General features: G+C 55.4%; 2 protein-coding genes and 1 long non-coding RNA gene across 3 annotated transcripts; 1 reads left to right on the plus strand and 2 right to left on the minus strand.

The window, feature by feature from the left end:
* Positions 1-226: 226 nt before the first annotated feature.
* LOC113844962 (uncharacterized) lies at positions 227-4,284 on the minus strand. Its single transcript, XR_003499995.3, has 2 exons — positions 1,952-4,284; positions 227-613 (listed from the first exon to the last, which is right to left on the minus strand). It is a non-coding gene; the product is annotated as an uncharacterized lncRNA (long non-coding RNA).
* A 3,789-nt stretch (positions 4,285-8,073) lies between these two features.
* Positions 8,074-14,654, minus strand: EMC8 (ER membrane protein complex subunit 8). Its single transcript, XM_027466837.3, has 5 exons — positions 13,975-14,654; positions 10,903-10,979; positions 9,523-9,592; positions 8,946-9,040; positions 8,074-8,676 (listed from the first exon to the last, which is right to left on the minus strand). Exons 1-5 carry the CDS (start codon positions 14,629-14,631, stop codon positions 8,517-8,519), a joined length of 1,059 nt encoding a protein of 352 aa, XP_027322638.3. The 5' UTR covers positions 14,632-14,654; the 3' UTR covers positions 8,074-8,516.
* On the plus strand, positions 14,330-17,878 carry COX4I1 (cytochrome c oxidase subunit 4I1). Its single transcript, XM_027466843.3, has 5 exons — positions 14,330-14,409; positions 15,190-15,269; positions 15,697-15,864; positions 16,814-16,945; positions 17,612-17,878. Exons 2-5 carry the CDS (start codon positions 15,191-15,193, stop codon positions 17,746-17,748), a joined length of 516 nt encoding a protein of 171 aa, XP_027322644.2. The 5' UTR covers positions 14,330-14,409; position 15,190; the 3' UTR covers positions 17,749-17,878.
* Positions 17,879-18,226: the final 348 nt, after the last annotated feature.

Raw genomic sequence — 18,226 nt, forward strand, 5'->3', positions numbered from 1 at the left:
CTAGCCACACAGCCACCCACCCATCCACCCATCCCTCCATCCCTCCTTCCACCCATCCATCCATCCATCCATCCATCCACCCACCCACTCACCCACCCACCCACCCCCCACACCCATCCCTCCACCCCCCCACGCACCCCCGTCCCCCCCCACCTCTCCCCACCCCACCCCGGGGGTGCCCCCGTCGTGGCGCGGTCCCCGCGGTGCCACCAGCACGCAGCACGGCTCCTCGGGACGCTTTATGAACGGCTGTGCCATGCCGCGAACACACTCGGGTGCCTTTTGCCATCTGCTGCTGGCATTAAAAAATTAAATTTCCATCTGCTTTCACACACCAGCCTCTGGGGGGGGGGCGAAGGGGGCTTCTTGGCCAAGCTGCTCCCCAAAAAGCGTCGTCCCCGGGGTGATTTTGGGGTCTCCGGTGCCCCCCTGAGTGCTCAGCGCCGGTTGCAGGGTGGCGATGTCCCCCCGGTGGCTCTCCGGGTGTCCCGGGACAGCGTGGCCCCCGTGGGCGTGGGGGGTGTGACGATGATGGAGGGCACGTGTAGGTGTTTGTCGCCCGCTGCCGGGACCCCCCCGGCGCCGTTCCCGCTGCTCACGCACGTCTTCAAGCCTAGGGGAGGGGACAGCATCGTTGGCTCAACCCTATACGAGCCACCGGAGAATCCCCGCATCCCATTTCCCCGTTTGCCCACCCACCCCGCTGGATGCAGATCGCTTTAATCTGATTTTTTTTTTTAATCATGAGCAAAGCCCCAGCCCCGCGCCCGGCAGCCAGGTTTTAACTCCTCTCCGAAGCAGGAAAACGCCCGGCGGGGACAAGCCACTGATATTTTTAATCTCTTTTTAATTAAGGATAAAGCCCTGCCTTATGTAAGGGAGCCGGGGAGGGGATTGAGGGGGGGGGGTGTTTTATTGCGGGCTCTGAGCCTGCCTGTTGGAGCCGAGGCTGGTTTGGGGAGTGAGGGGGTGTTTTGGGGCTGCTCCCCCGTGGTTTTGACCCTGTTTTGGGGTGTTTTGGTGACCCCCAGCCCCTCTCTGCAGCCACCCTAAGGTTAGGGGAGGGTCTCTGGGGTCCCCTGCAGCAGGCTGCCTGGCGTCCCCAAAATGGGGAGGGGGCACACGGGTGCTGAGGCTTCGTCCTGCTTTGGGGAGGGGTTAAATGGGCAGAAAACAGAGAGGGGAGGCTGCTCTTTAAAATTCAACTGTTTTGGAGGGTTTTGGGGGAAAACTTTATCCACCGTGGATGAGGACACCAGGATGGGGACACCAGGATGGGGACCCCATGGATGAGGACCCCATGGACAGGGACCCCGTGGGTGATGTGTCCCCTCTCCTCCAGGGCTCTGAGGGCTCATTTTGGGGTGAAGCATCACCGGGGACACCCTTGGAGCCCCGCTGTGACAACGGGGCCACCGCTTCCCAAATCTCCCTTGGTGCCACCCCGGACCAGGCAGGGGATGTGCGCCCATGGGTGCTGGTGCCATGGGGTCAGGAGGTGGCCACCACCCCCTGCCCATCCCTGCAGCCCCCTTGGGCCGTGCCACAGGTCCCCAAAACCACATCCCAGCCTCTGCCGAGCGGCACCGGGAGTCCCACGTCCCCCTCTCCGAGCCAGAGCTGAGAAAAGTAAAGTTTGGTGCAAAAAAAAAAGTGAAGTTTGGCGAGCTGCCCCGTGCTGGGCGCTGCCCCCGAGCACCCCAACCCCGAGCATCCTTCCCACGGCCCCACCTCTGAGCAAACCCCAAACCCAGGAAAACAACAGCGAGCTCAGGACCATGCCCCAAATCCTCCAGGGCTGGAAAAAAAACCCCGGAGTCCCCTCGCAGGAGCTGCAGCATCCCCAGCTCAGAGCCCAAGCCCCGTGCTTTGTCCTTTAGGAGCCAGCAAAGCTCCTTCATGCGCGGCCTCCCCAGCCCTCCCCGCGCTCAGGGGACCCTCCCGGACCCACCTTTGAGGCAGGACAACTTGAGCCCCATGTTCTCATCCTCTTGGCGGGGCCTCGCCGCGGCGCACGGCTCTCCGGCCCCGCTGCCGGCCCCGGCTGCAAAAAAAAGAGAGGCGAGGGCTGCAGGAAAAACGCTTGAGGGGGGGGAAACCGGGGCTGGAGACGCCTCGAGGAGGAGGAAGGAGCAGGAGGAAGGAGCGGGAGGAACGTGGGCACCCTCTGCGCCGAGGTGCGCGCGTGGAAACGTAAATAAAGAGAAATGTTGAGCGCGGCGAGCTGCCGGGGCACAACAGGAAGCCCGGGCGCTCGGCGGAGAAACCACGAGCTGATGTCACGGCCGCTGGCTGACTCAATCTCGGCCGCCGAGTTTCGGGAGGAACTTTTTTGGGGTGGGAGGAGAAGGAGCACGGAGCCCCACGTGGTGCCCTGCACACCGGGGGTGACCCCCGGTTCGCCGCGCGCACGCACCGCGAGGGTTTTGGAGAGGTGTGAGCAGGATTGGGATGGGGATTGGGGTGTTTTTAGAGAAAGTCTGAACCCACGTGCCAAAAATTGAGGGATGTCCAGATGCAAAATGTGTGCCTGGGGCTGGGTGCGGGGATGCTGCACGGTGCTGAGTGCCACGGGGCGAGGGAGCGCAGGATCCCGACCCCACCAAGCGCCTCGGTGCCACCGCGGGGTTCCTGCGGCACCCCCAAAGCTCTGAGGAAAATTCGGGTGGGAAAAGCCTGCAGCTGGAGGGAACGGGGACAGCCCCCGAATGGGATGTAGAAACAAGGTGTGAGGGTGCAAAAAAAAAGGACAGAGACTGAAATTTCTGAGCTGTCGGGCACCGCTTTTAGAATTACCCTCGGCAAAATCCCTTCCCTGGGAAATCCGCATCGTGGCAGGGCCGGGATAGGAGCTGGCGAGGAGCAGCAGGAGCTCCTTGTAGGGTCCCAGCTGCCCACCCCAAAACCCAGCCTGGCAACGGGGGCAGGCAGAGGGCTTCTGGTGCCAGCTCCAGCTCCCAGCCCGCTGCGAGGACACCGGGGCGAGCGCCCTGAACGCCTCCTCCTTGCCGCCCTCGCCTGCATTAAAAGCAGCCCCAGGCTTTTGCATATCCACCTCCTCCGAAGCCACACGGCCCCAGGCAGCCCCTTTGGGGAGCAATGAGCCTTTCACACCCAGGGTTTTGGGGGAATCCCGTCAGGCTCCCCACGCTGAGCCCTCCTGGGCTTTCGCTCTGACCGATGCGCACCCCGGAGAGCGGAGAGGGGAAGTGAGCGGCTCTGCCCCGCTTTCTGCTGCTCGTTTGACACCAAACAGGCGCACACGGGACCGATTTCCTCAGCTGCTGCAGGGCTCCCACCTCAAGAGCTCGGGCGGGCCCTGCAGCGCCGGGCGCGGGGGCTGAGACCTTTGCAATCCGCGGCTCGGTTTTACCCCAGAAAAAAAAAAAAAAAAAAAAAGGCCAAACAAACTGGTTTATAAATTTTCCAGCCCTTTCAGCTGCAGAGATGAAGATCCAGAGGGCAGGGCCCGGCAGGCTCCGGCTTTCCGCCTCCCTCCCCAGGCTCAGCATCCCTCGGGGATCCCATCCTCACCGGGATCCCATCCTCACCAGGGGGCCACCCACCCCAGCTCCGGTTTCCGCACACAAATGGGGCTGGTGCAGCAAAACCCCCTCTTTTATCTACCTTGCTGCCCCTCTGCAACCACCTGCTCGTGCTGCTGGGTGAGAACAAACAGCCCCAAACCCAGGAGCCCTGGATTTAGCCCAGCCCGGAGCAGTTTTAACTCCGTTTGGAGCTAAAACTGCACCAAGAGAGCGACCGAAAGCGAAGGCCAGAAATAACAGCAGGCTGCGCTAGCTGTGGTTAGCTCTGCGGGCTGCTGCACGGCTCCGGCTGGCGAGGCGATGCCTGACACCCAGCACAGCATCCTGCGTCCCTTCCCCTCCTCCCCACGGGGCTGGAAGACGACGGCACCCGTGGGCGAGCTCCCGGGGCTGGGCACGGGGCAGGGACCCCTTGGCACAGAGGAGAAAGCCCCACGGCCATCCCGGGGGCTCCTCGGTGGTGCCACGGGGCAGGGAAATGGGAAGGGGATGGGGTCAGCGAGGAGCTGGCTGCTTGGTGGGGAAAGAAAAGGGTCTGGGGTCTCGCTGGGGTGTCCTGGAGACCCAGGGCACGCAAACGAGACGCTAGGTGTGGGAAGGGAGGAGGAGGAGGAGATGAGGAAGAGGAAGGCTTGGGGAAATCGGAGCAGCCCCAGCAGATGGAACAGCACACGGCCCCCAAGGGGGCACGGCAGCAGCCCCCGGGAGCGAGCGGGAGGCGAGCGGGGAGGCGAGCACCTACCTTGGGCACAAAGCCAGGGGGTGCCGGGCTCCCCGGCCACCAGCACATCCAGGACCCAGCGGGCAGCTCCGAGGCCTGGGCTGGGAACTGCCTGGGAGCCCTGCCTGCTGCTCGCCGGGCTCCAGGTTAATCTCAGCCCAGCTTTCCCTTTTATCCCCTCGTACAACCTCTATACGTTTGTTGTTTTTTTTTTTTTTTTTCAATTAGGTCCCTCTCTCTCTTAAGCTCCAGAGTGCATTTCTAGGAAGGGCTGCGTTGTTTCTCCAGCCTGGCACCGCTCCCTCCGCCTAAAGCGCTGCCGTGATGCAGCTCGGGGGCGTTCGGGGAGCTCCCCGTCACCCCCAGCCCACCCAAATTTAGGGTTTTAGGGGCAGCGTGCCCTGCTCTTCTCCCCGCAGCTACACCCAAGCCCTCTGCCAAGAAACCTGCAGGTGAGGGCGGATTTGGGGCCCTGGCTGCCCAGCCCCACGAGGAGGAATTTCGCCTCCTGCGCGGTGCTGCTGTGGAAAACCCCAGCCCGCGGCCAGCAGCCTGCCCCCGGCCTCCCCGAGGACGCAAACCCGAGCCAAAACCAAAGCGGATAGGCAGGCAGGGCGCGCTCTCGGAGAAGGCTGGGTGAAAACACGGTCTAAAACCAGGAGCAAAAAAAAAAAAAAAAAAAAAAAGCAATGAAAATCGATGGAGCCCTCGGCTTGGCACGGCGCAATCGCTGCCGGCTCCAGGAAGGGCGAGCGCAGGGCTCCTGGCGGAGCACACGGGGATTTTGAGGATGCTCGGCTCTACTCCGGGGGGGCTGAATGGAAGCAGGAACCCAAATTGCAGCTCGGCAGCAGCAGGCTGAGCGCCTTTTTCCCCCGAGGACATCTCCCGAGCTGCAGTGAGCCGCGAGGCCGGGCGGCTCCTGGGCTCCTCCATTAGCAGCCCCGCGCTCTTTCCGCCTGGGTAATGCCTCCTCGGCCACGCATCTCCGGGCGTTTGCACCAGGAGCAGCAGCAGAGTGCAGCGATTAGGCCAGCAGCCAGCGAGCAAAGTGAGAGCCGGGGCTGCTTCCTGCATCCCTGACGCTTGGAGGAGGAATTCGGGGGGCAGCGGGCACCTCTCCGAAGAAGTTCGGGGGGCAGCATGCGTGGAGCTGCTGTGCCCGTGGACATCTGCTCCAAGAGAGGAGGTTGCGGTCCTGCCAGCTGAGCTGCTCGCATGCTCCAGCCCTTTTCAGCCCCAGGACAGGCTGCACGTGGCTGGGATCTGCTGTTTTGAAGCTGGTGTGGGCTGGGAAGCATCCCAGGAGCAGCTCCGGTGGCACGGGAGCCAGCTCTGGTGGCATTGTTTCGCTCACTGAATTAAGAAAAAAAATCCTCCTGTACAAAACCCAACAATGAGCTCAGAGAATACAACGTGGATACTGCACCAGGAGCAGATATTTCGCTTTTGAGCATCCCCAAACCTGCTGACGAGGCAGACACCCCATCCCCATCTGTCCTCCGCACAAACTGGGGGAGCACAAAGCACTCCCATGGCAGATCTATCCCCAGACGCACGCTGCTTTTCCTAGCAGCTCTAAGACACTCTCACTTCTGGGTGAAATTTCTCATTTCTGGGTGAAAATAGCACCGCCAGGCCCCCAGGCTGTTCCCTTCTGGGTGTCTGGAGCTGGTCTCTGCGTGGTTTTTGACCCGGCATCCAAATGCTGGAAGCGTCCAGCCTCTCCCTTCTCCCCCTCGCGACCGAAGGATTCGAGGTGAGCACCGTGGGGGCCCAGCAAAGCACAACCTACACCCCCCCACGCAGAAACCCAAGTACTCTGCGCTGCTATTTTCAGACACTTCTGAAATACCGGGGTTGAGAGTAGAAAAAACCACACTGGACGTGACGTCTTTTCGATTGCTTTAGGTCCCACGAACGAGGTAAAGAGCTGGCGATCGGCTGTCTAGGCAGGTAAACTCTAAATCCCCAAATCTGAGTTAATCAGGGAAGGAAAAAATAAGAAATTTACACCTCTGCATGTTGCTAGCTGCTAAGCAAACAAAAAGGTGGCTCCAGGACAGCCTTCCCCAAGCTTTCTTCCCCCAGAAGATTTAAAAGGAGTTACCTTGGGTTCCTCTGAAGAGGCAGCTGATCTGCCAGCCAGCGTTTGTGCCTGCGGGCAGGGTCTGTACAGCAGCAGGAAGAGAAAAAAAAAAAACAGTGGCTTCCTTATTTTTTTTCACAGGAGCCTCCGGGACTCCAGGTGCCTCGCCTTTATGAAATTATTGCTTTTTGTCCAGCCTTCAATGCAAACAGGACAGGTGAGATAAGATCTGAGCAGCGCTCGTCCTTCGTGCTTAAAGCTCGCCTGGGCCTTTGCTGGGGGCAAAAGGCTCGCGGGGTTCCATTTAAAAGCAAGAAGATGGAGACAAAGCGTTAAAATCTGCCTCCCTCCCGGCAAGGCGTCCCAATTTTTAGCCACAGCCACGGTTCCCACGTCTGGTTACAGGCTGAGGAGTGCATTTGTGGCTCAGGAGTCACCGGCCTGGGCTAAGCACCTCGCAGGGCTTGGCTAACACCTGTCCCTGCGGCAGCTGCTGAGGTGTTGGCACAAAGCACGAGCCCTCTTCCTGCAACAGGGTGTGCAGTTTGCTCCAAACACCACGCTGCTGAAGCAGTTTCCAGGATATAAAGATGTTAATATTTGAAATACAGCCTTGGACGTGTTGTGAGACACACCGAAACGCGCTCCTCTCGCCGCTTGTGAGCTCCATTTGTGTTTTCATGCAGCAAGTGAAAGCATTTTCCTTTCCTGTGAGCGCATCTGACTCATGCTTCAGAGGCTGCTGACTGCGTGCCAACGCCTCTGGTAATGCCCAACACACCTTAGCAGAGTAGGAAGACACAAAACCACTCAGGCCAAACCTTTTTCTCCCCCTTGGACATTTCTCTCTCCCTCACCACTTCCAAAATAGGACTTGGACCTTGGGATCTTCATTGTAAAAATATTTTTAGGAAGAAAGAAAAATCTAGAGAATCTAGAATCTCCACCACCAGCTGGTGACTAAGACTGTTTCCTTCCATTAGAAGCAGCTAGTGGTAAGAAGTGTTAAATGTCTTAATGGATTTGGAGGATAAATATTAAATTCATTGTTGAGTTGTTACAGAAATGCAGTGAAAAGCAGGCACAGGTCAGGTACAGTGCCTGTGGCGCACCTGATAAAAAATAGTACAGATAATAAAAATAACCCAAGAGGAAACAGAGCTACAAAGCTTCCTCATTGACAACTACGCTTATTCTTAGAAACAAATGGAAGTTAGAAAGGCAAAAGCTTGGCTAAGTGCAATCTAGAGTCCTCGACACAGCGTACTCAGACGTACTTGGATATTCACCTTCAAATTTAGGCTTACTTCAATGAATACCACGTGAACCAGATGAAAATTAGAGCTGTTTAAAAATAGACAACAAAAATCCATAATACGATCATATTTCGTGCTCTTTTTTTGTAGTCTCCAACTGTTTTAGTACTTCCATTCAAAATCATTATTCCATTATTTTTTTTAAAGCATTATGCGAACATCTGATTTTACTTTGTGTTTAATTTTCTCAGTCAGTAACTGCGGTTGTATGCCTCAGGACAGCAGGAAAATCATTGTAGCATTTGAAAATGCAGCTTTAACATATTTTCTGTGGCTGTGCCATACAAAACCACTGCAAACCAGGTGACAGGTGCATGGAAAAAGTCATCTTCAGCAGTCTGCACTTGCTGTACTGATACAATGCCATTTCCAAGCCACGAAAAAAACAAAACAAAACAGTTGGCCTTAGATTTTGTTTATGTATTTGACCTCAAAATACCCCATCTGAGGACAAAACCCATCTTTTGAAAGTTATTCTCAGAAATCTTTTAAAAATCATTCTCTCTAAGGAGTACAAAAGCTTAGTCAAAACTTTTAATATGAACACCGGGGGATAAGCAGAAGTAGTTCTGGTTTTGAAGGAACAGCAACATTCACTACACCGGGGAAGGCATCCACAGGGACAGCTGTACCTGACGGCGTGCAGCTCTTCTAAGGAATCTCAGGAAAAGGATTCAACAGCTTACGGACACGTCACCCGTGGCAACGCGCCGCGCCACTCTTTTAATCAGCCAGCTTTCCACACAAGGTACTGAATATTACTCTATTTACATTCAAAAATATCATTTTTATGTCTTCAGTACATAGTGGGAACGCCCGTAAGTTAGTCAGTAGGAATCCCTCTAACACAGGTGGAGGACGGCTTTGTTGATCTCCGGATTTGTCCAGTCATTCCGGATGTCATCCAGGTGATTATCAAAATCTACAAGTGTTTCGTAGGACTTGCTGTCCAAGAGCGACGCAGCGATTCTCTGGGCTTCGTTCCAATCTTCGCAGAAATCGCTAGGATGGCAAAACAACCGGGAATTAATAACGATCACAAAGAAAACCCCCACCACCTCCTCCATTTGGGAAGATAAAGCGCACTCTCTGCAACGCAGTCGTGGCTAGGAGGCACACGGCTGCCTGGCCTCAGCAGCTGGCTGCTCTCTCCCTCCCTCTCCTCACCCTCCACCCCTTTTTCTCCCTCCCTCTCACTACAACGCAGACCTCAAAGCACAAAGCCCTTCTCCTCCCCACCTCAACACAAACCAACGCTGCCGTTTACTCACACGTGTGGGTCTTTGCACCTCCACTTGTTCTCATGGAGCTCGTACACATGGATGGCTGGTTCTACGCACTCCATCGTGAACTTGGTGTTATCAACCTGGCGTGCGGCAGGAAAACACTCTTGTAAGCCTCCCCCGAGTAAAGAGATGAAATTGAAAGCAAGGTTTGACAAGCAGGACACCTCATACTGATTCATGCACCAGTCTGCTTTCATATGTGGCAGATTCTCCAGGTTTAAGCCACCAAGACTCTTTGGCAAGGACACAGAGCTCAATTTGTTTCATGAAAGACAAGGATTTAAGTCACCGAAAGGGGTCCTAAATAGGGAACGCACTAACTGTGCTCAAACCCCATAATCAGAGAAGGTCTCCACTTCCTTTGAGGTGACAGCGAGCTAGCCACAGCCACTTACTGAGAACTACAAGGGCCACAAGTCACTGTACCTCTTCCCCAAAGCACTTGTGGGGAAAGAGCAAAGTGGTTACTTCACTGCAGGACACTCAGAGCTGCACGTAAGTGGTTAGCCCAGCACCACAGCCCCAATGTCAACAATACAGAGAGGAAAAGAGAGCACTTTACCATAATGAGCGCCGTGTCGTTAAAGCCCTCTGCGATTCTGGAGGCCACCTTTTCAGCCACCTGGTTCGGACTGCAGCGGAAGGTAAAGGGAATTGTGTTATTTGAACTGTGACGCCTCAGCCTGCAGCGGCAGGAAATGTGCTCGAGGAGCTGTGAGAATTACACGGCACGCTACTAAACAGGAACAAGGTATCGAGCTGATGCTCCACTTGATTGAAGGCAGATGGCCAAGAAAGCCTCAGCTCCTCTCTTGCATGTGACCTGAAGCTCAGCTATGCTGAGGCAATGCATTTCTGAGCAGCAAAGTGCTTGCTGCAGGCTGCGTGCAGATTTTGTTACCTCCCACCTCCTTCCACCAGCCCGAGAACCACAGCCTCCTGCGCCCCGACAGGCATTTAAAAGAGAAACTTCATCTGAGCCTGTGTTTGAATTCCCTCACTGGCCAGCTTCTCTACAGCACTGGATAATCTTCTAAAGAAAAGCCTTTACTGTTTCAAAGATGGCAATCTCTACGTGGTGCCAGAGTTATCTTCAACAAATGAAGTCTGGCTTTAAAAGAAACAAGCCCACGACAGTCCTTCAAACCCCGAAGGGAACAAACTGCCTCTTCTTCAAAAACGTCACCAGCAGATCTGCATTTCCCTTGTAAGGAAAGGGCAACGTCCGCATCCCCGCCAGATACCCAAGCAATCCCAAGTGCTAGTTAAAAAATATACTTGAGGCTTCAAGATAGGCATCAGCAAAGGAGCTGGAACGGAGCAGAACGCTTTAAACAACTTGTTCAGAGTTATTTTAAATGCAACATGACGCGCTCTCATGAGTCCTGATACTGGATTTGTCTGATAGAGGGGCAAATATCTGATACACGCATCTAGAACTAGACTGCAGCTCCACATGAAGTTTGTTATAAACACAGCTGTTTGTTTGGTGATTTGAGTTAGCTAGCGTGGGGGAGGGAAAAGAAAGAGGTAAAAAAAAGAAAAAAGAGACTATTCCCAGGGAGAATAGTAAGTGAAGAGGATCTCTGCTTGACTGACACCCTCTTCCATTTCAAGACTGCACCTTTACCGTGTCAGAAAGTGATTCAGAACGACAACCACAACCGAAACCAGAGACGGTTCAGCAGTTTAGTAAGAATTAGGTCACTTCTAAGACCTTCCAAAAAGATACGGGGAGTTGTTTGGGTTTATGAGATATTCACAGCGCCAGCAGACGCCGGCTATTGCCCTGACAGCCGCAGTTACACCGGCACCATGAGGACAAGAGGCACACAGCTGGCATGGTGGAGCAGCACGCAGGTTTTCTGCCCGTGATTGCCCTTGGCAGAGCACAAAACGCAGCGCAAGAGAGCGAGCGGGAGGGAATGTGGCCCCAACACACCTGGCATCTTTCACACGCTCGTTTGCCTGGTAGTAGCCAGCGATCACGTAGCTGTTCTCCTTGCACCACGAGTCAATCTGGAAAAGGAATGGGAACAATTAAGCCTGGGAATGAAAAAAAGAAAAAAAACCACAGAAATAAGGAAATCCCCTACGGGGAGCAACTGGCAAAGACATCTCCGTGTGCACACAGACAGCTCGATGTACCTGGGCAGAGAAATGAAGCTGAACCTTTGGGGAATGACATAAAATTAACCCATTTCTTGCTCTTTTGCTCATTTATCCCAGCCCGAATTCGAGCGACAGAACTGAGCCTGGGAGAGGAGCCCAGGTCCCACCTCTTTGTGGATGTTTTGCAGCACTTGGGGGCACAGCGTGAGCGTCATTTACCTAATGAGCAAACAAAGCTCCAAGTGAGAGGTAAACCCGTGGGCAGAAAAAAGGTCATGGGCAGAAAAAGGTCGCGGCTTTTACCAGTTTTTCAACTCCCTCTGGTGCAAAAAGGCTTTTGCAACCCAAGTGTTTCTCTGAGAGGTCGCCTGCGGCAGCAATTAACCACCCAAGCCCGGGGGAGGATTTTCCACGCTTTAAAACCTTCCAGCCCAAACCCAACACCCTGCTAAAAACACGCCCCAGCTCGGCCACCAGATCAGGGCTTGATAAAGGAGCTGCTGCTGTGCTTCTCTGCCCCGTCCCAGACGTGGCTGTGTTTTGGGAACAGGGACACGAGGGGATTCCTGATAACCCAGCACAGCAACAAGAAGGGAGAAGGCAGCTGGAACTTTCCTGGGCTGTCCCTAGAGAGCAGGCATCAGAAAAACCTCAAGGGCTGCATCGAAATGGATCCAAAAATGCATCTGTGGCATCCTGCAACTGAAATCAATCGCAGCTTGAGGAATAATTACAGCATTAGGCTGCAGAAAAACAAAAGCCACGTAAATAATCCCCCTTCTACGAGGGATGACACGGATTTACGTGGTAAAAAAAAGCTGCGTAGCCCTGCTAAAGCTGCGGGCCAACTGCTGTTTCAGTTACAAAGCCATTCGGAGGCTTTTGGACTCTGATTTTAATTGGTAGTGGGGTGAAAGCTTGGCATTAAGGCCAAAAGCCCAGACAAGCAATAATAATGATGAAGATATAACAATAATAAAGAAATGATTGTTTTAGAAATAATAAAATAGTCTTAGTTTTTGCTGCCTATTGAAAATGGTCTTAAAAAAAAAAACTATGCTTCAGTTCTGAGCTCCCTAAGCGACTTGGGGAGGATAAAAATAAAAGCTCCTGCGTCTGAGGCTGCCCTTACGGACCCCTCGCTGCCTTCAGGAGGTGCCATGGGTCAGTTTGGCAGCAAACACTGTGCTCCGCTGCGTTATTTTCTGATGAAATACAGAGAATTTTGGTCCCTTGTGGTGTTCTGGGATAATTCAGGTCAGAGATGAGGAGGCAAAAGGCCTCGGGATCTTCTCAAACACTTCCAGGCATCCTAAAAGCATCAAAAATGCCTGCGGACTCCAACCTGTCTCAGCAGGTCCTAATGAACATGGGCAGTGTTGCAGCGTTCCCCATCTTTGCCTTTTTCCACCCAAACTGAGGAGCACTGACAGAGCAGCACCGTTTCTCTGGTCCCGCCACGACCTCAGATGCCCAGCGGGTGCAGGCAGCAGGGATTATTCCCCAAAACACCCCGGGGAACCTCAGCCAAATCCCACTGCCACCGGGCCAGCCGAAAGTGACCCACCCAGGGGCTGAGGACCCCCCCCAGCAGCCCCCCTTTCCCCCTCAGCACTCCACTTAAGGGTTTAGCCCCCCACTGCTCTCCCAGCACCCCAGCCAGGAGCTACGAACCCCATCCTGCGCCCCACTACCCCCCTCCTTAACCCCCTTACCCCCCATAGAAACCCAGCCAGGAGCTAGGGCCCTCCTCCTACCTCCCCCTACCCCCTCCAACAACCATCTTACCCCCCCAGCAGCCAAACCAGGGGCTTCGGCCCCCCTCCTACACTCCCCTACTCCCCCGGCAGCCCAACCAGAGCCTGAAACCCCCTTTTACCTCCCTTTAACCCCCCCAACCCTCCCTGAAGCAGGCTGAGGGCCCCTTCCTGCACCCCCTACCTCCCGCAGCATCCCCCCTATCCCACCAGGAGCCCAACCAGTGCCTAAAACTCCCCCTTTAACCCCCCCCAACCCCTTTGTACCAGGCTAATGACCCCCTCCTACACCCCCCTATCCCCTCAGCAGCCTGACCAGGGCCTGAAACCCCCCTTTAACCCACCAAAACCCCCCATACCGGGCTCATGACCCCTTTTTACATCCCCCTACCCCCCCAGCAACCCAACCAGGCCCTGAAACTCCCCTTTAACCCCTCCTTTACCTCCCCCACCCCCCCAGTACCAGGCTAATGACCCCTTCTTACACCCCCTACCCCCCTCAGCAGCCCTACCAGGGCCTGAAACCCCCCTTTAACCCTCCCAACCCCCCCTTTATCCCCCCCCAGTGCCCCTGTACCGGGCTCATAACCCTTTTGTACACCCCCTTACCCACCCCAGCAACCCAACCACGGCCTGAAACCCCCCCATAACCCCTCTTTACCCCCTCCAGGTCCCCCATAACAGGCTGATCACCCCTTCCAACACCCCCCTACCCCCACAACAGCCCAACCAGGGCCTGAAACCCCCCCATAACCCCCCTTAACCTTCCCCAACCTCCCCATACCAAGCTAATGACCCCTTCCTACATCCCCCTACCCCTTCAGCAACCCAACCAGGCCCTAAAACCCCCTTTTAACCCTCCCAAACCCCCCTTTAACCCCCCAAAACCCCCCATACCGGGCTCATGACCCCTTTTTACACCCCCTTACCCCCTCAGCAACCCAACCAGGCCCTAAAACCCCCCTTTAACCCTCCCAAACTCCCCTTTTTTCCCCCCAACGCCCCTGTACCGGGCTCATAACCCTTTCGTACACCCCGTTACCCCCCCCAGCAACCCAACCAGGGCCTGAAACCCCCCTTAACCCGCCTTTAACCCCCCCAAGCCCCATTTTAACCCCCCTAACCCCCCCTTAACCCCCCCCTACCAGGCTGAGGGCCACCTCCAACATCGGCGCCAGCGCCAGGGTGCCGTGAAAGAGGGGCACGCAGTCGACGAAGAGGGCCGGGCCGGCGGCCTGCTCCCTGGCGGGCCGGGAGGCGGCGGGGGGGGGCCTCTCGGCCACGAGCAGCCCGTTGACGGCGCAGTGCGGGTACTTGGCGCCGTGCAGCACCATCTTGCAGTAGGCCTGCGTGCTCAGCCTCATCCTGACGGGGCGGCCTCCTCCGCCGCCAAGCGCGCCGCCGCCGCCAAGCGCGCCCCGCCGCCGGGTCCGCCGAGCTGTCGTAAAAGGGCGTAAAAGGTGAGGGGGGACGGTTTGGATGGTGCCGTCTCTATGGTTCTGCGGCCGGCCCGGCGTGCATTGCGCTTCCGGTCCCGCGGCTCCTTCCGGTGGCGGCCCGGCGTAGAGGACGGTCGGCAGGTCGGAGGGGCGGCCGGGCTGGGGGGGGCCGCGGGCAGCGGGAGGGGGCCTGGGAGGGACCGGGGGGGACCGAAAGGGACTGGGGGGACACGGGGAGGTCGTAGGGAGCCGCTCGGGGCCGCCCCGGGTGGGGCCGCCCCGGTGACCGCTTGTGGTGGTGAGGGGGAGGGGGGGGTGGGGGTTGGGCCTGCGGCTGAGGGGAGTGCTGGGGGGTGACGTCATGTTGGCGTGACGTCACGTTGGGGTGACGTCACGCGCTGAGGTTGTGGGTAAGGGTGAAGGGGGGTGCTGAGGGGAGCCGGGGGGGATCGGGGGGTGTGGGGGGGGAACGGGAATCCTGGTGGGGGGGTGCAGGGCTCAAATAGGGGGCGCTGGGATAGGGTGGGGGGGGGTCAGGGGATAAATAGGGGGTCCTGGGGTGGGGGTGAAGGGGGTCAGAGCTCGAATAGGGGGTCCTGGGGTGGACCTGGAAGGGGTCAGAGCTCGAATACAGGGTCTTAGGTTATGTTTGGAAGGGGTCAGAGCTCAAACATGGGGTCCTGGGATGGGTGTGGAAGAGATCAGGGGTCAAATACAGGGCATCAATGGAAAACAGGGTGGGAAGGGGCTCGTGGAAGCATCTCCCTGCTAACCAGGAGCATCTGCAGCCTAAAAATGGGCTCCCCCTGAACTGTTTCTTCTATTGGCAAATAAAAATGGGTTTTATTGTTTTATTTCCAATTCCTGTGCTTGCTGACCTCTTTTGTCAGTGATTGACCTGCTGTTGTTCTGCCCTGGCAGGATGTTGGCTTCAAGGGCGTTCAGCCTCATCGGGAGAAGGGCCCTTTCCACCTCCATCTGCCTGAGGGCCCACGGGCACGGTAGGTGGCACTGCTCTGTTTTCAGTGAGGACAACAACAGGGAGAACGTAAAACGCAGCCGTTAGGGACCTCACAGCCGAGGAGAGCTCTGTGCCAGCTACGAGCTGGCTCCCAGCACCAAGTAGAGCTGCACGGGGTGATGTGAGAAGCTATCACCATGCAGGGATCAATATATTTTTTGGCCGGCTTGCTCTGTGGCATTTCCTGATGGAGGATGGCACCCGCAGCTGGGATGGGGGTAGGGAGGGATGCAGGATGGGCAGGGCTGGCTTCTCGCCCTGATGGAGCAGCACCCGTGGGGGAGCTTTGTCTTTTCCTTTCTGGGTTGCTTAACTGGCATTGTGGTTTTTGGGGGGTATTTTAACCAGTAAGAGGTGTTTGTGCAGCAGTCAGGAGCTTGATTCTGTGTCTCTGTTCCCGATGGCAGCTGGTGTTGTCAAAGCCGAGGATTTCAGCCTCCCAGCGTACGTCGATCGCCGCGATGTTCCCCTGCCTGAGGCGGCCTTCGTCAAGCAGCTCTCTGCTCAGCAGAAGGCGCTGAAGGAGAAGGAAAAGGCGTCCTGGACCGCTCTGTCTGTCGATGAGAAAGTCGAACGTGAGTCCTGAAATCACCTCGCAGCCAGCAGCGCTGGGGCTGAACCTGCTGCACCTTCCTGCAGGCTCCCTCCCAGACAGCCCCAGCACCGCTTGGGGCCGCTCTGCTCAGTGCCTTTGTGGTCAGGCAGCAGCCACGACAGAGCTGTGTTAATTTTGTGCTAATTAACGTAGTGAGTACACAGGTGGAGATGAGTGGTAGGTGCAGCAGGTGTTCTAATTACACCTCTTGGTATCTGGAAGGTGCCTCGGGGCACGTGGTGCCTTTCACACAAGGAACTTAGCGGTAATTCAAGCTCAGCAGCCTCTTCCCTTTCCTCCAAAAATACCCAGCTGTTCCTTTATTGCAATCTGTTACCAACAGGCCAAAAAAAAATCCCTCTTCTTGGTAACAAGATGTAATCCTATTAGTCAAGCTGAATAAAATGAACCCCGTGTGCTCTAATGCAGGACCTGTGAGCAGCGCAGCGCCCACCTGCAGCAGACAGGAGGTGTAAAACCCTCAGGTGTTCATAAACACTTCGTAAATCTGATGCTGCTCTGAACTCTGGAGTCTCAAAGCCTTTTAAACACACAGTTTCTGCTCAAACCATTTGTGTTAGGGAGCCGTGTGGTAAATGGTTGTACTGGGAATTGCAGGCAGGGAAGGAAATTTGTTTCTTCTTCCTCTTTGCCTCTTATACAACCTTTGTACAACTGCACGGTCGTTTTTAAAGTGAGACCAACACTGTCTTTGCTCACGAGAAGTACAGAAATGATGTGAAATACAGCTCCTTTATTTTGGCACTTGATCTTTTTATGGAAGAGGCCAGCTAATTCCAAAGCTATTCCAACATCCCTTCCATTTCAGACCGCTTTAGGCCTTGGTCACCTCCCTCTAGCAGGTGTGGTGTTGCCTGCAAGATGCAGGAAAAGTATAAAATAAACGATTTGCTTCATTTTTTCCTCAGTGTACCGCATCAAATTCAACGAGACCTATGCAGAAATGAACAAAGGAACAAACGAATGGAAGACCGTCCTCGGGGGAGTGCTGTTCTTTCTTGGCCTAACTGGTGTCATCCTCATCTGGCAGAAAATTTACAGTAAGTGGGCGCTGAGGGGTGTTCCGGCATGATTTACGAGCTCGGTTGGCATCTGAGGTAGGAAACTTGCCATAAATGGGTTCAGGGTTTCAAAACGGTGTGTGGAACGGGAGCTTCTGTTTGGTAGCCTTGGAAAACTCAGCTCTGGGGTTGTGACCGGATGGATACAGGTGGGTACGGAGCGAAAATGTTCAGCAAATCGACTCGTGGAGAGTTAAATCTTGTGGAGGGAGCTTTGGAGGAAAGGGAGGGGAAAGAGTAACGATAAATTAACAATCCCAGACCTTCCCTCTCTGTGAAACTCGCTGTTGCACGAGCTTATTGCCTTTCTGGCTGTAAACATTTGGGTTTCTGCCACCTTTGGCTTTGCTCCCAGCCAAAGATCCTGCTGCGAGGGAGCCCCCCAGCGGCTTGGGGCAGCGCACGAGGTCGGGCGGGGGGCCCAGCCATATTTAGGAGGAGGATCTTGGTATAAACAGAACCGAGGTGGGAATCTGCTGAGCTGAAAGCTTCAAAAATTGAACTCGGAGAGCTTTGCTTTGATGGGTGATGGCGTGCAGGTGGTCAGAATTGATTGTTTTTTGGGGGGAAAAAGCGTCTCATTAACAAAATGTGTCCCCCCATCGCCCACTTGCTCAGCTTGTCTCTGTTCCTCCCCCGTGGCAGTGTACGGCCCTATTCCGCACACCTTCTCCGACGAGTGGGTGTCCATGCAGACGAAGAGAATGTTGGACATGCGAATTAACCCCGTGGAGGGCATTTCCTCCCAGTGGGATTTCGAGAAGAACGAGTGGAAGAAGTGAGGCGACTTCAGTGGAACCTGCTCTGCTTGAACATGAAATGATTCCATCACCTGCGTGTGACCTCGTTGCTCATGTACTGGAACAACCTCTCCACCTAAATAGATGATAATAAACCTCTGGTTAACTTGAAGGTTTCCTTTTTATTGACCTGCAGGTGCCTTTGGGACGGGAATTTGTAGAGCAGCGTGAGGGGGAAGGGTTTTTCCAGGCAGTCGTGTCGTGGCTGATGTGTAGGGAGCGTTAATTGGTAAAAGGGAATGAAACACTCGTGTTTCTTGGGGGAAATTAGTAAGGTGACAGTCAGTTTGCTTCAAATACAACACTTTTCATTGAAAACACTTCAGATTGTCAGAATTCAAGCAACAAAAATCTCACCCAGCTCTGCAGGGGGATGGTGCTGAGCGTTCAGCCCAGACGCAGCTTTTCTGGGGCAGGAATAGGTTCCTGGGAGGAGCGCTGCCTTTTCCCTCACCTCTTT

This window comes from Anas platyrhynchos, chromosome 12 (genome assembly GCF_047663525.1).
Source record: "Anas platyrhynchos isolate ZD024472 breed Pekin duck chromosome 12, IASCAAS_PekinDuck_T2T, whole genome shotgun sequence".
In the NCBI taxonomy this organism is placed as follows: Eukaryota; Metazoa; Chordata; class Aves; order Anseriformes; family Anatidae; genus Anas; species Anas platyrhynchos.

Bases quoted from the DNA above. Each gene is read 5' to 3' on its own strand.
- EMC8 (XM_027466837.3), bottom strand. From the start codon at position 14,631: ATGACGTCACCCCCCAGCACTCCCCTCAGCCGCAGGCCCAACCCCCAC. The intron at 10,980-13,974 runs GTAGGGGGGGGT...TTCCTTTTCCAG, and splicing joins TGGAGGTGGCCCTCAGCCTG to ATTGACTCGTGGTGCAAGGA. The intron at 9,041-9,522 runs GTAAAGTGCTCT...GCCGCACGCCAG, and splicing joins ACGACACGGCGCTCATTATG to GTTGATAACACCAAGTTCAC.
- COX4I1 (XM_027466843.3), top strand. From the start codon at position 15,191: ATGTTGGCTTCAAGGGCGTTCAGCCTCATCGGGAGAAGGGCCCTTTCC. The intron at 15,865-16,813 runs GTGAGTCCTGAA...TTTTTTCCTCAG, and splicing joins TGTCGATGAGAAAGTCGAAC to TGTACCGCATCAAATTCAAC. The intron at 16,946-17,611 runs GTAAGTGGGCGC...CCCCCGTGGCAG, and splicing joins CATCTGGCAGAAAATTTACA to TGTACGGCCCTATTCCGCAC.